A 14,913-nucleotide genomic window follows, 5' to 3' on the forward strand; every position below is an offset into this window, starting at 1 on the left:
TTGACTTCTGAAGGCCGCCGACGCCCTTGATCGTGAGGTCTGGTATAGGTGAGGTCTGGTCTGCTCTCGTCACACGTGGCCTAGGTAGGTCATCTCTGCCTGGACTAATTGGCACTTCGAAGCCTTGACCGTGAGGTCTGCTTCCCTCAGCCTATTTAGGACGGCGCGAAGGTGTTCTACGTGCTCAGTACCCGTCCGAGAGAATATCGCGACGTCGTCTAGATGTGGTAGAGCAAAGCTCTCCATTCCCTTAAGCTCCTTATCCATCAGGCCAGAAAAACAATATGGTGCATTCTTCAACCCGACGTTCAAGACTTTCGGTCAGAACGTTCCAAGAGGGGTATTTGAATGCGGTATACCTGCTAGCCTACTTTGTCCAAGGCACCTCCCAACAGCCCCTAACTAAATCTATGGTAGAAATGAACCGAGCACGAGGCGTTGGAAAGCGAGTGTCCGGGTGTTTTAGAACCGTGACTACATGAGAAATAGACGACATTAGACGACGACGACACTAGACGATTACATGAGACGTCGACGACATGAGACAGCGATAGCCTTAGCCCATAAGGGGCTACACCCCTAAATAACTCCAGCGTTCGCCGTAATCGCGGAAACACTTGCCCGGAACGAGAAAGACTCCAGCGTTCGCCGTAAACGTGGCAACACTTGCTCGGAACAAGAAAGACACGCCATAGCATACGCCCCTCCAAGGTGATGTCCCATGATTATCATTTGCGAAAAAAAAAATGAATGAAGCTCACTCTTATAGCAACAACGATGAAGTAAAGGTCATTGCGGCAGCCAAGAAGGGCCAAATTGGCTGCCATCGTGGACTTAAACGTTCGTGATCGTCACGAAGGCTGCGTACAGCTTCGCTGCCTTCAAGTCTTGCGCGTTAGTGTGAGCTTCCTTCTTTTTTTCGCCAGCGTCTGTTGACGCTGTACGTACTGTCAGTGTGGTAATTTCTTACCCCGCCACGTGAGCAATGCACGAGGCGTCTGCCGGCTGCTGGGGATATAAGGGTCTACACATATGCAGGAGTACGTAAAAGCACGCAGATAATAGCAAACCGAGATTTTTCCCGTTAGGGGTGGTTGAGGAAAAACGTTTAAAAAGCAGTTTGTACACCTTTATATGGGCTACCCATACAAGCAAACATCAGTTCGGTATCTGAAGGAGGCTGAGGAGGAAAAAGTATGCTTTTAAGGAAACACCCAGAAAGTTGTTTCCCATCTTCAAGCAGCTCGCCCATTTCTCTGTTTTGACGATGTTCATACCCTTGGGGGTGTAATATTTCAAACGTAAGCCGTGTTGAGCTCCTACACCATGGTGGAAATGTACCCCCGAGACTGAAATATCTAGATACAGCACTCTGGCTAGACGTTGATCCGCCTCCTTAGCCTTTTCGTTTTGTCATGATTGTAATTGCGAACATTCCTGCTGAGCTTTTTTTTGCCAGATTCCTGAAAACTTTTTGTGCATTTGTATGGGTCACACTTGTCGCACAACGTAATTCTATATACCAGCGGGCTCAACGCATATTAGAGAACCCGTAAAAACGTGCGGCAACCTACACCCTTTAGGTTTTGTTAAGGCGAAGTCCCGAAGCTGTTGTTTAGACATTTTGGTGGGTTACCCACATCAGCAAAAAACTGTGGTTGATTCCTCTGTCACAGGAATCGGTAAAACACGAAAGTGAGATGTGCAGCGAAATCTGCAACGCAATGAGCATGATTTGCGGGTCGGCGGCTGTCTTGTGGGTGTGCTTGGTGAGCGACGTCCTGCTGGCGGGTCTCTTCGGCAAAGGTGTATTGGCGTTATTTTTGTGGCGGATACATTACGTCAATGAAATCTTGGTCTATCCCGGCATAAAACACTTTCGTGTTACAATATAAAACCCGTAAACGAACAATGTTAAGTACAGCGTGCTCTTTAGTATTTAAGGTTGCTTCCCTGCAAGAAGACCCTGTGTGCAGGGTGCACCCTTTACAGGCCGCTTACTTGGTTGTACAGGTGTCATTTCCGTGACGGATATGACGTCTGTGAAATCTCGGTGTATCCAGGCATAAAACCCTTTCCTGTTACAATGTTAGATCACTTTACTGGCGTGCGAGATACTTCAGATTTTACTAAAACACAATTTGTTCTCTTTTATCGCCTTTGGAGCTTAGTTTGCAGAAAAAAATCTAGCACTGGGGCGGCCCTACGCTTTAAGTGGAATGTACTCCCGATAATTCAAATATCTGCAACAGCAGTTTCACCTGTGGTTGATGAATGTGTCAGCCAGTCGTCGGTCGGTCAGTGAGGCACTTCGATATGCCTCATGCATACGTGACTGTGTACGAGCGCTTCATGCGTTTGCCAGGCCCTGAAACAAGACGAATATAAAACCTCGGGGACGCTTCGCGTGCTTTCATATAACCTCGTTTAGAACACAAAGTAATCTGTATTTGAGTATCAATTGGAGAAAATCCAGATTCGTCGCCTTAGGTATTGGTTGGGGCAAGCATTGAAATAATATTGTACACATTTTTAAGCGCGAAATATATAAGCAAAGGCAAGTTTAATTTATGATTGGGCCTGCGAAATAATCCAAAATTTCTGAAACGCACGTTCCAGCCTTTTTCACCGAAGCTGTATACCAGTAACCCTGAATGGCTTAATCCGCACGGCACCCTGTATTAAAAAAATTATTCAGACGCCGAAAGAAAATGCACTCTTGTTTCTAAACCTACAAAATCCAAGATGAAAAGGTGGGAGGTTAGCGTGCATAATACTTGAGAAGCAAAATAATATTAATCGAGCAATCGATTCCCTTATTTAGTTTTACGATTATCACCAGCAATTATCTTGACCCCCCTCCCCCCGTTCCTCCTCCGAACATTTGCAAAGCCTCTGTTTTTAATATATACACACTTTGCACGTTGATACAGGTTAAAGAGTATACAAGCCTGTGCGATAACAACTAGCTACGATGATGAAGCCGTAGACATTTTCTACGAGGACGTGGAATCGGCAGTGAAGAAGGGAACAACACGGTTCACGATTATGATGAGTGACTTTAACGCAAAAGTCGGTGAAAAGCAATCCGCATAACACCTAATGTGCCCATATTTGAAATAAACATTTTTAGAAATCGGTTAGAAAAACCTCGTAAAACAGTTTCTAGGCATTAGTACCGGTTAAGTGTACGACAAAATAAAGTTCGACGTCTATATGGGCCTGCGCTATAATAGGGAATTATAAGGAAAAAATGCTTTAAACCCTTTCACTCCATGTAGGTAGAAAGCAGTTAAAAAAAAGATAACAATATTATTATTCCACAGCATGATAGAAATGCACTGGCGAGATTTCACGCCTCTAGCTTCAGCAGTTTAGGGTGGCCGTTAATGCATCTCTTCAGAGGTACCGATTTGTTCCGATCATGAAAAGCAGCCTGTCCGTATGGGAGGATTGATTTAACAAGTTCCGGATCACTGACGTGTCTGTGCGGGTTCCTATTCGCCGCGAGATCGACATGTAGGTGACGGCAGCGTCGTGCTGCTAGTGTGGATGCTCCGCTGAGCGGCCCGGGAGAATGCACACTGTGGGCGCGCTTCATGCCTTTCTCGCGCCGTATGTGCGCACGAAAAGCGCAGGCAAGAGTGGTATGCTGTAGTTCGGTTCCTCAACAACCAATTTATAGCACTGAAGCGGCAATAAGATTTTAATAGTACGCCAAACAAGCGGCGACTCTTCGGGAATCTCAGAACGGCCGCAATAATGACAATGAACTTGTACGCCGCGGCTCGTAGCAAGCTCGATCTTTCCAGACTATGGCTTTGAGCCTTTGATGAAAGCATAATTAGAAACAAATCAGGAAGCCTCGATCTCTGGAATTCAGTTTACCACAGCAGTTTCAATCGCTTTCACTGGTAGCATGACGCATTCTTGCATTTGTTGGATGCTCTGAAATGGTAACACTACTTAACTGTCCCGAAATTCCTTCTAAGAGCTTACGATATTTTTTGTGTGTTCAAAAGGCAACATAAAATTGCTGAATTTTAACCAGCGTAGAGATATAAATGCAACCGTTCTAAAGGGGCTTTTGCGTGCAGCTTTAGTTAAATGAAATTTTAGTGACTCTGACGGCAGGTTTGATGAATAACGGTGTTGGATCACTTATTTAAGTCTTTCGCCGCAAGTGAACTTGTGAATTAAATTGCTAACGCGCGCAGTACAATCTACATCTCACGTTTAGCTAGAATTGCAAAGTGACAAGCAGGTTTACAGTGTGTAAACCAAGCTTCTGGGACCTCACATACAGCACCGATTTTCTTTACGGCTGCACTGTTGACCATTTGCGTTCTTTTTAAAATCTAAAAGGTGCCTAGAACAGCGAGATGTGTTTGCATTCTCGCGTAGTGTTGCTTACGAACCATTAAGATGGCAAATAAAGTTGCCATGTTGCAGATGTAGTAAAACGTTCCTTTTTATTTCTCGTTATGAAACAGCGCAATGGGTTCCCGGTAACTAATTTGTGTTTTAAACTGATCACCTGGCTTTTGTTTTGTCTTGGCATTTAATTTTTGAGGATTGGTTAAAAAAGGCACGGAGAAAAGTTTTCTGTGCATTTCGTTTTCTTTCTTTCTTTCTTTCTTTTTTTGAGGGGGGGTTCTCCCTACGTTCCAGGCGCAGCGAGAAGATAACGCATGTAACGCGAAAAGCCAAACGTTGGTTATCAGTATTTCTTGCAATTGAAAGTACGCTAGGCGTCATGTTCCGTAGTGCTGAAAAAGCAGTACTTCAACAAGTAGACGCCAGCATTTTCGAAACTGAGAAACCTTCTTTTTGCCCGAGATTGTCCAGGAATTGTGGCTCGCCTTTTTCAAAATTGTATTGAAAGCGAGCGTTGTTGGAAAAAAATAAAAAAACAGCGAGTCATGGCACACAACCTCCACACAATTGTACGTGCATTATATTACACGATTTTTCCTCCTTCTTTAAACTTAGGTCCGCCTTAAGTGGTTAAGACGTGACCATATTATGCATTTGGTTATGCTGAGTGAAACACATTTGTGGACAAGGTGATTCATGCTGAGGTTTGAAAACGGGGTATATAAAAATGATACACGAAATGCCACAGGACAGACGCAAACTGACAACTGCTTAATTTTACTGAAGAATCCCCCCGAAATACTCTTGCACATCCAAAGAAACGTATTTTAAATAATTCGTAAAATTAGCAACACAGTATAAGCAACGACTGTCCAAAAATCTTATTTATTTTTGAGAAGGTACGGGAAGAATTCCATCACACAGACGCTTGTGGGTGTAAAATACGTCCCCGGTTATGTATGGGCGATATCGCACGGGTCGTGTGCAGTGTAATTGTTTTTGTTTGTTTCTTATTTCTATAAGGACACAGCGCAATTTGACAAGGGTGTGGCAGATGCAGGGGTATGCACAGGTCTTGTCGCTTCTTACCGGTTTCATGTATTCTTTTATCCTTTAAATAACCCCCCACGCCACCTTCAAAAAGCACCCTTTGACGTTCCCGAGCGGCAGACGACTGCACTCATCAATTAGAAAAGTGCAATGTGTCGAAGCGATGTTTATAACACGTTTCACACTCAAGCGGTGACCACGGCGAAGATGTTTCGCGCAATTGAACCAACGCGTAACCCGCAACGGCCGCTGATTATCGTCATTCTAGAGAAATTCCGCAAGCAGAGGTAACTATGTCATTGCTTGCTGCCAAACAAGTGCACATATTCGTTATTTATCGTGTCCAGCGCGCGTCTTGCTCCGCGCGCAAAGTGAACGAGCAGACCACGCGAGAGCGCCATCCACACTAGAAGCGGTTCGTCCCGCCCCCGCCAGGGGCCGACTGTGTTCGATCTCGGGCGAAGAGTTTCAGATTCAGTGCTTGTCGCATGTGTGCATAGTTTAGGTTTCTGAATCGTGGCCCCAGCCCGCGTAACTCGAGCTCATAACGGTAGCCGTCTTCCGGGATGAGATAACATGAAGTGCATACTCGGCTTTCAAGAGGGCTAAGCAAAGTCTCGGTCACATTACTGGGTCCCTGTGTGTAATGTGTATCTGTCTTTATCTTGCGGTTGAATAAAAACGACTTCCCCTTCAACAGTTGAGGGGAAATCCCCGAGTTGGAGTGAGTTTCTGCGAAGGGACATTTTCTAAAAGTGAGAACTGCTAAAGCAGTATAGCTGTCCTATGTAGCTCTACATAGCCGCATTCCCGGTGGGTGTCAAATTTTCTCTTCGCAACCGTAAGAGTGAGAATTCAGTCGTCTCAAGTTCTTTCCTTCCTTGTGCTACGTAAGCCAAAGAAAGTTGAGATATGCGAAATTGCGCGCTTATCACCACTCATCCTAATCTTAGAGTGATTTGCAACACTACATAACCAGGAAATAACCTTGACAACGTCTGGCCTTTCGAGGAGGCGATACTAATTATGTTCCGCGTCGAGTCTGCCTCTGACCATGCTGGCTGTATTCTTATCTTACACTGAAGAGTTTTGCGTTTACCAGTGCACACATCTTGAACGTTGGGCAGAATCCGTAACTATGTTTATCTGCTTTTCTGATTCTACGGGAGAAGTAGTGCCGCCGATGTCACGGGTCACACCCCTGCCTGGCGGTGCCAGTGAGTATAAAAACCCCAGCGCGCCAGCGGTTGGTTCAGTCCTTCCCTATGCGGTAAGTCCATCACTATCCTTTTTTGGCTTCCGGCATGCTTGCATACACTTAAATCATCAACTGCAGTCGAATAGTACGCGCATCTGGTTACGGTATTCAAGGCTTTCTGGCACGCTGTTCCTGCAACATTCTTTTACGCTTGCCCACAGGAACCACGTTTTTGGCAGGACATGAGAAAATTCTTGCGTTGCGAGAATCTATTGAGCACTGAGTGCCCCGGGTCCTTTAATATATTGTGATTTTGTCTCCCTCGCAACGCTGATTATGCAGCGTGAATGTGGATGAACTGGTCACAGGAGTAGTAATTAGTCCTTAGGGTTGCTTAGCTTAGTGCAACCGCATAATAAGCTGTTTGTACAATGTTTATGTTTCGAATACCCTTCGCCATGTTTCGCAGTAAGCGCCTTATTAGAATTTGCGTTACATTATACCTTTAATCAGAAAGAACACAGAGAGAGAGAGAGAGAAATAACTTTATTGGGAGTGGCTGGTTACCATAGGCATCGGCCGAAAGAAATCAATTGTATTGGACTACTTTTTACTGAAGACGGGAACGTTTTCATAAAAGGCCTGGACCATAAATTCCAAATGTGTTTACAGTGCTCACGGTTGTTTGTATAATCTAAAAGAAAGCACACAAAGTATCAAATTTTTCACTGTGTTTAATGAGCAATTTTATCGCTCACAAGGGTAAACTACCTTGATAAATTACACAGTAAAACTGAGCGCTGAACATACGTTTTAAGGGAGAAGGTATGGCAAACATCACCATGAAAGCTTGCTTCCAGAATTTCTACTATTCAGTTTGAGACAATATCGTGGAAAAGATTCCCCACATTTTGTATCTTATCTATTCCATCGGACTTCGGATGTATGTCGCAGAATGTCAAGAGCATCGCTCTTATAGAGCAACGCTTTGCTCACCCTTGACGGTCTCGCAGGGAGTTAAACGTTCCAAGCCTTTACGGAGCTATTGAGAGAATACAAGTATACTTGCAGGCTTCCGTGGTTCCAGGGCTAAGCTCTTTTAAACGCTGGCAATCAGCGTCCCCAGAGATTTCAAAAGCCGGGCGTGCTCATATCAGGTGCGCCTATACTCAACTTGTCCGTATTTGTGAACAGTAAGAGCGCACAATTTCGAGCGCTGCTTTTGTCTCACGGCGATTTCCCGTGTTCTCAACGTAACTAAACTGCCAGAACTTGCGTGTGGTATCCTGTAGTTCATCTTTAACCAAGATCGAAACTCACTACTCGGGTGTCTGCTTCCATATCAACTCCCGCCTACTGCGCAAGCCTTTCTTTCTCCCTATTGCGTTGAAAGGCAGCTGCCACAGAGCGAACACCTTTCCCTTTAAAGACAAAGTTTCAATCATGGTTAATAGTCCAACGTTATTTCAGCTTTTGTACTGGATTGGCGGCGTGCGAATCGGACTACATTATAATTTTTTCTAGTTTTAATTCACACTCCGGAAATTGGGTTCGTTACACAACTAACGGTGCAAACACATGGTCGATGCATTTCTATTCCAACTTTGACTTCGCATGACACTTCAGGTGGATGCAAATACACCCAAAAATTTTCTACCTTGGACAACACCGTGAAGTGCTCAGCGTGCGCTTTTATAGTTTTCTCTCGATAGTCTGGAATGTGCTTTATAGTTCACACGCCATTTTATCTCTTTTGGAGACTTCCGTACGATACATTATCGCTCTCGTATCATTTTGGGAGTGTGCCATTAAACGCTTGTGCATGTCTTAAAATCTCCCACCTCGGTGTTTTGGGAATGATTGTAATATCCCATAACCCTGACCATGATGTGTGTCGTCCGGCCTGTAGGGTTGTTGCATGATGCATTGTTGGCCGAAATTATGGGTGAACTAACCTGACAAGCATTTCTCTTCTGCAAATATTATTTGTCAACGTGATCGCATTTTTTTTTTGCCTTTGAATGATATCAGCAATCTGGAAGCTCCGTAGTAAGCACGTGCAAGATTTCGCGACAAAATTTGGATTTGCGTTGACTTTCAAAGACATCGCCGTGCACGATACCACGATACAATACACACACTGAACTGCAATCCTACGCATAAACCTTGAGGATCTAAGAGAAAACACGAACAGCGTACCATTTCTTTTTATTTCAGGTTTCAGGAAGACGGCCTAAAAAACAAAACCATGCAGTGCATGATTTTTTTGCCCCTTGTGTTCGCGTGGTTAGGTGAGTGTTTTGGACTTGTTTTGTTTTGTTTGCTCGTACAGGATACGCCGTAGATAGTTTCAACATCAAAACCCTGTTGCATGTTTTATTTGCTCAAGCAAAGCGCCTGAAGCGCAAAGATTACAAGCTTCGGCAAGGCCAGGCGGAAACAAGGTTCCTCGAGCGTTCAAAATGATGTTGACGCTTTCACATTCACAAGCCATAAGTACTGCTTAGGGGACCTCGAACTTCTTGTTTCAGATGGCTCCCTGCTCACTATTTGCTTCTCCATTAGTTTTGGTATCGCACATAAAAAGGTGGCAGGTTTCCGTATGCTTGCTCAGTACAGCCATAACCCTGGTTCTGGTGCAGCTACTTTAATGTATATTGCATCACAGCTAAGTGCAAGCAAATACTTAATACTTTGTACGCAAGCGGAATTATGTTACGCTTGGCACGGGATAACTGAAATCGCAGCTTGATAATGACGTTATCCGTTATAACTGAATAACGAAATTACTGGCACTGGCTGATGAGGAGCACTGTATCTTGAGAAGTTCGCAGGAAAAAAGTATCGGAAGTTATAATATACTTTCCTTGAACTCAAGGCTCAAATTTCGGCGCGTTTTTCTGATGTTTCTTCTTCGTTCCGTCCGTTCGCTGTTCGCGCCTGTTTCCACAAGTAAAGGCCCGCTTTATTACCAAGGAGATAAACAAACAGGGCTTCAAGCAGACTTTGCATGACCGAGCCAATATAAGCCTAGCATCGTGGGGCAACACTCAGAAAGGAGGAGGAGGAGGAGGAGGAGGAGGAGGAGGAGGAGGAGGAGGAGGAGGAGGAGGCGGAAAACTTTATTTGTGAGCCTGGTGATGCGGGAGTGGTTCCTCAGTCCAGGAGCCCATGGAACGACCGTGCTGTCTCAGGCCAGGACACCAGGAGTTGCTGTTCTTCATTTTTGTACAGCCCTGCCACTTTCATGTTATTTTCATCGTCCACCCAAAAGAGCCATGTACAGGCTCAACATCGGTGACCATAAAATATCTTTCATCAAATTTATCCCTCTCTCCTAACTGCTTACCTCTAAATTTACCCTAACACACTATAAGGCTCAAAGGAGCCATGAAGACAAAATGCAGGTTTGTGGTATTCGAAATATTTCGTGTTTTGTAGTGCCCCCAGCTCTTTTCCGAATGCAAACGATGATTTATTCACTGAGACATTATTTCTTTTCAGTTAAAATTTTGATTTTTCCGCTAAATCGTGCATTTTTGTGGTCTCCAATGACATCACAGGAACCGACCACTCTGCAGTCGATTGGGAAGCATTGTTTACCGTTAGTGAACCTAGATGGCGCCACCACACCGCGGCAAGCCGTTGTCTGCTTTTGGTTTGTTAGTGACCGTATTTAAACCTGGCTTGTTTTTGTTCAGGGAGAAAATAATCGTTTCGTGAAACATAGTGCTCGTTTGGCAAATATGGTCACGTCAGACACCGTTGCTTGCGTCAATCAGCCGGTGTCGTCTGAGACAACCCCAAAGCCCCGCAGTCCTGTGCAGCTAAAACAAGCATAGTGCGCTCAGTACAAACAGCAGTACGCATCGGTACTTCTATGTTTACGTGTTTTCGTAACTTCCACTGTTTGCCCGCCATTCTTACGGCTTTAAAAAGAATGTGCCCTAAATATAAGCACAAATATCTCATATGCTTGGCGACACCTGCGCACTTGTCGAACTGCGCAGTTGTTGCCAAGCATAAGAACCAGCTTACTTGAGAGATATTAGAAGCTCACATGATAGCGAAAGCGGACCACGAGTGTATTACCACTGCGTCTGTCGCCTTATCAAAGAGCGTGATTATTTTAATCGAGTGTGACGTGTAAAATTGTACTATGACGTGGACCAGTGTTCATGTGTGTATATATATATATATATTGATTGATTGTGGGGGTTTAACGCGCCGACGCAACGCAGGCGATGAGGCGCGCCGTAGTGGAGGGCTCCGGATTAATTTTGACCACCTGGGGATCTTTAACGTGCGCCGAAATCTCGTACACACGGGCGTTTTTGCTTTTCGCCTCCATCAGAAAAGCGGCCGCCGCGGCCGGGAATCGAACCCGCGACCTCGTGCTCAGCAGCGCAACGCCTTAGCCACTGAGCCACCGCGGCGGGTATATATATATATATATATATATATATATATATATATATATATATATATATATATATATATATATATATATGTGTGTGTGTGTGTGTGTGTGTGTGTGTGCGTATTCGTCTGCTAATAAAACTGTTGGAAAAGCGCCTTGTGTGCGTTGACTCGCTCGTGCCGTTGTCCTGCTCTTCAATTATTTGTCATGAACCAAACTTGTGTTTTCTCTTCATGGCTCCTTTAAGTGAAACTTGAAACTATCCTATAGAGCAATTCAACTGCGATAGGCATTCATGTCGTTAATCGCTTACCCTACTGCATAAACGTCATTTCTAGGATTGCATGTGCCTTTTTACATGTCACATAGTCCCGGTGAATATATTTCGGGTCGCTTTCTTTAAACTAACGGTAACACGATTCCCCGCTTCCAGGGTGCGTCAAGGCGTACGGGTATGGATATTCAAGAAGCACGTTCGGCGAGTCCACCAGTTCCTTCCAGCGAGGTGCGTTAACACAAATAATCACTTTTGAATGGCATCAGTTATAGAATCCAAAAATTTACCAAAAAAAAAACGAAGGAAGCTCACACTAAGCCGTAAGGCTTGAAGGTAGCGAAGCTGTATACGCAATCTTCACGACCATCACGACGGTTTACGTCCACGATTGCAGCCGATTTGTTGCTATAAGTGTGAAATGATAATCATTGTGAAGAGTGAAGTGATAATCATTGGACATCACCTGGAGGAGCATAAGTTATGACGTGTGTGTCTCGTTCCGAGCAAGTGGTTCCACGATTGCGGCAAACGGCGAACGCTGGAGTCTTTCTCGTTCCGAGCAAGTGTTTCCACGATTACGGCGAACGTTGGAGTGTTTTTTTTTTTGCCAATCTTTGCCAATCTCCCTAATGGGTATGCGCTGAATTTTCTCAGTATCTTTAACTGCGGACACGAAAAATTACGACTTGCTGAACAGCTTCGCTGTTAAAAACAAGGAAAAAATGACGATGCCCACTGCATATATGATCTTCTGTTACAGTGCGATCCAACACTGTGAGCGACGCCAATGACCTCATTGACGCTCACCTCCTGCCAAGAATGCACAACCTCGTCAAGGCAACCCCCGGATTGTATCCCTGGGCACGCTTAGCTCCTTTCCGCTTCACGGTGGGTTAAGCCTTAAAGTCTACCAAAAGTTCGTAGGAGAGGTTATATACAGCAAGCAAGACTGCTACTTCGATGTTACTTCAACTGGAGGCCTTTTTTCTTGATCGTTATAGCCTGGAACCCACAGAAACGTGAACAGGAGAACACGGAACTGTTGTGAAATTCGAAGAGGGGAGGTGGGTGGGGGGGGGGGGAAGGGGGGGGGGGCTAGTGCCATTTTTAAAACACCTCAGATTCTTTACCGCACGTGGACATCTCGTATCCCCCGGCACGTTTGTAATTTAGATGAACCAACCAAACACACTTCAGGCGCCTCACCGGAATTTGAGGTGATAAACATGGAAGTCGTGTGGACAAGAAAAGAACATAACGGCCTGAGGCTCCTTATTTCCCGAATAAAACAGGCCCTCTTCCGGCAATTAACTACGTGTAGTGCCGTAAATAGACTTGAAACAATTTCGGCAGCGCTTCCTTTCAGCCGCGCTTCCGTTGCCCATAATGCCATTTATTTTCCCTTATGAGGCGCATAATGATTTAAAAAAAATGAATTCTATACCAGGCGTGTAAAAATTCGGGGTGCTATGTTGTCCACCAGTTTGCATAGGCAGCATCAGGCACTTAGCGTTAGACTCGAATACAAACCCCCTGACCCTGAGATGCCAAATGTGAAGTAGCATTGGCGAGAGAGGTATGCCATAATGGCGGGATGTGTGCAGGTTGCCAGCACAGGCATCACGAACATCGACCTGAAGGCGCACGTGGTGTGGGCCGGCTTCAAGAACTTCGCGACCGCCGTGCGTCGCGTGGGCGACTGCACCCCCGGGGAGGACATCTACAGGCGGGTCCCGCGGCAAGCGGACCACGTGCGCTCTCGCACGGTGCACTACGGCAACACGACCATCACCTGCACGTTCGCATTCGACGGCATCGAGGCATACCTTAACGTCGAGGTACGAGTTTTGGGCGTCCCTAATGATTTATAACGCTGAGAGACACTCCTGAGTTCTTTTTCCCGGTATTCGCTACACCCTTTCTTTTGTTTCCTTGTTTCAAAACTCGTCTCGGCGTTTCAAAGGACAAGCCAATCAGTAACAAATGCTTCCACCAGATCACGCGCCAATATTAAGCCTCTGAGGGTCTAATCAGTTTCTTTTCTCTTCATTCTTTACACTTCTGTTATTTATGCTATACTTTGTGTATGGGACATAACTTATCCTCCGAACAAACCCAAATACGCAATTTTCGACGGGATGGTTTGTGATCGGCGAGTAGCTGCACAATAAGTTGGTTTCATTAGAGTGTGCTTAACGAGGTTTCTATTTTGTGCTCAGTTACCTGTTTTTGCTTATAGCGTCGTACCTACCACCACACCAGGCGTGCGTGCGTAATTTCTAACGAGCGTGTGTTGTCAACCAGGGATTCTTAGCGGCAGTATATTGGGTTGCTAGAAGCATGTGCGGACGTGTGTCTGTGCGTATGTGTATGTATGTGTCACCCATATCAGATATGGGACACGGATACAGAGCGTTGTTACGATGGACGCTTTATCAGTAAGTTAATAAGTTTCTCCCTATTTCTTCCAGACCAGGGGAGACAGCCTCTTTAACACATTAAATACTGTAGAGGTCGAAGTGTCCATGTACGACACTAGGGCCCGATTTGAAGTGACCACTGCCCCAGACTCGACAGCCCACGTGCGCACCTTCGATCTGGAAAGCGTCAACTTCCGCGTCTGGCCAGACGAGGAGGAGCTGGACTTAAACACGTCTCGCATGGAAAGCTTCAAGTCCTTCATTGCCCAGAAGCTCAGGGAAGAGTTTGTTCGGAAGGTGTACGGCGACTACCGGAGGCTTCTGGAGCACGCGTGCAGTCGTATCAATTTTTCCCTCGCCTCATAAGTCAGACAGATGGACGAACAAGACCAGGTTTTTTTTTCCGCCCTTCTTGTTTGTTTTTTGGGTGAAATGCCGGAGACAGGAACATGATTTAGTTTTACAGAGGAACGAGCTTTGGTTTTGCTGTTTTTTCTCCTCACGCTCAATATATATTTCATGGCTTCAACTCCTCCCCAACATTTTTTTCGTCGCTAGTTCCTCCGCTCACCGCAAAATTCAGCTACACAATATCAACCTCGCCGTCTCGCGCCATCAACACCAACTAGCAAATACCGTGATGGCGTTGCCCTACATTATCTGCTATAGCTCAGAGCCGAAGACGCTGCCCAGCTTTTTCTCTTGGAGATAAAAAAACAAAAACGCTCGTTCCTTGATATTTAGGGCCGGCGATAAAGATTCCCAACTTGTGCTAACCGTTCCATAGTCTTGCACTGCAGCGTATTACGCAATCCCAGGTACAGCTTTGTCACGTAAAACCTCAAACCCCTATTTTCTCCGCTCCATACAGAAATGACGCTTGGTGTATCTCCTCTTCCCCAGGACTAATTTTTGCTTCGAAGGTTTCAAGGTCGTAGATGCGTTCCTAATGTGGGGACATCGCACGGGCATCTTCGTATTTACATGCACGTGAAAAGAAGAAATAGTTACTGTGGCTATAGGAAATATTTTTGAGAAATAAAACTTTCAGTTCTTGATCAGCTTGTCCGTTTGTGATCCTGTTTCTGTGAACGAGTAGGTAAAACAAGTCAATTTAAAGCAAATTTGTAAGGTACAAATAAATTGTCTTAAGTAGCTGAACTGTCGTTGT

General features: G+C 45.2%; 1 protein-coding gene across 1 annotated transcript; it reads left to right on the forward strand.

The window, feature by feature from the left end:
- Nucleotides 1-6,591: 6,591 nt before the first annotated feature.
- On the forward strand, nucleotides 6,592-14,913 carry LOC144167701 (salivary anticoagulant protein P23-like). The gene is made up of 6 exons (XM_077696883.1): nucleotides 6,592-6,697; nucleotides 8,843-8,916; nucleotides 11,479-11,550; nucleotides 12,083-12,210; nucleotides 12,927-13,160; nucleotides 13,794-14,913. Exons 1-6 carry the CDS (start codon nucleotides 6,693-6,695, stop codon nucleotides 14,106-14,108), a joined length of 828 nt encoding a protein of 275 aa, XP_077553009.1. The 5' UTR covers nucleotides 6,592-6,692; the 3' UTR covers nucleotides 14,109-14,913.

The sequence above is a fragment of the Haemaphysalis longicornis genome, unplaced genomic scaffold (assembly GCF_048455015.1).
Source record: "Haemaphysalis longicornis isolate Haplotype H1 unplaced genomic scaffold, Haemaphysalis longicornis Haplotype H1 scaffold_2, whole genome shotgun sequence".
NCBI classification, from domain to species: domain Eukaryota; kingdom Metazoa; phylum Arthropoda; class Arachnida; order Ixodida; family Ixodidae; genus Haemaphysalis; species Haemaphysalis longicornis.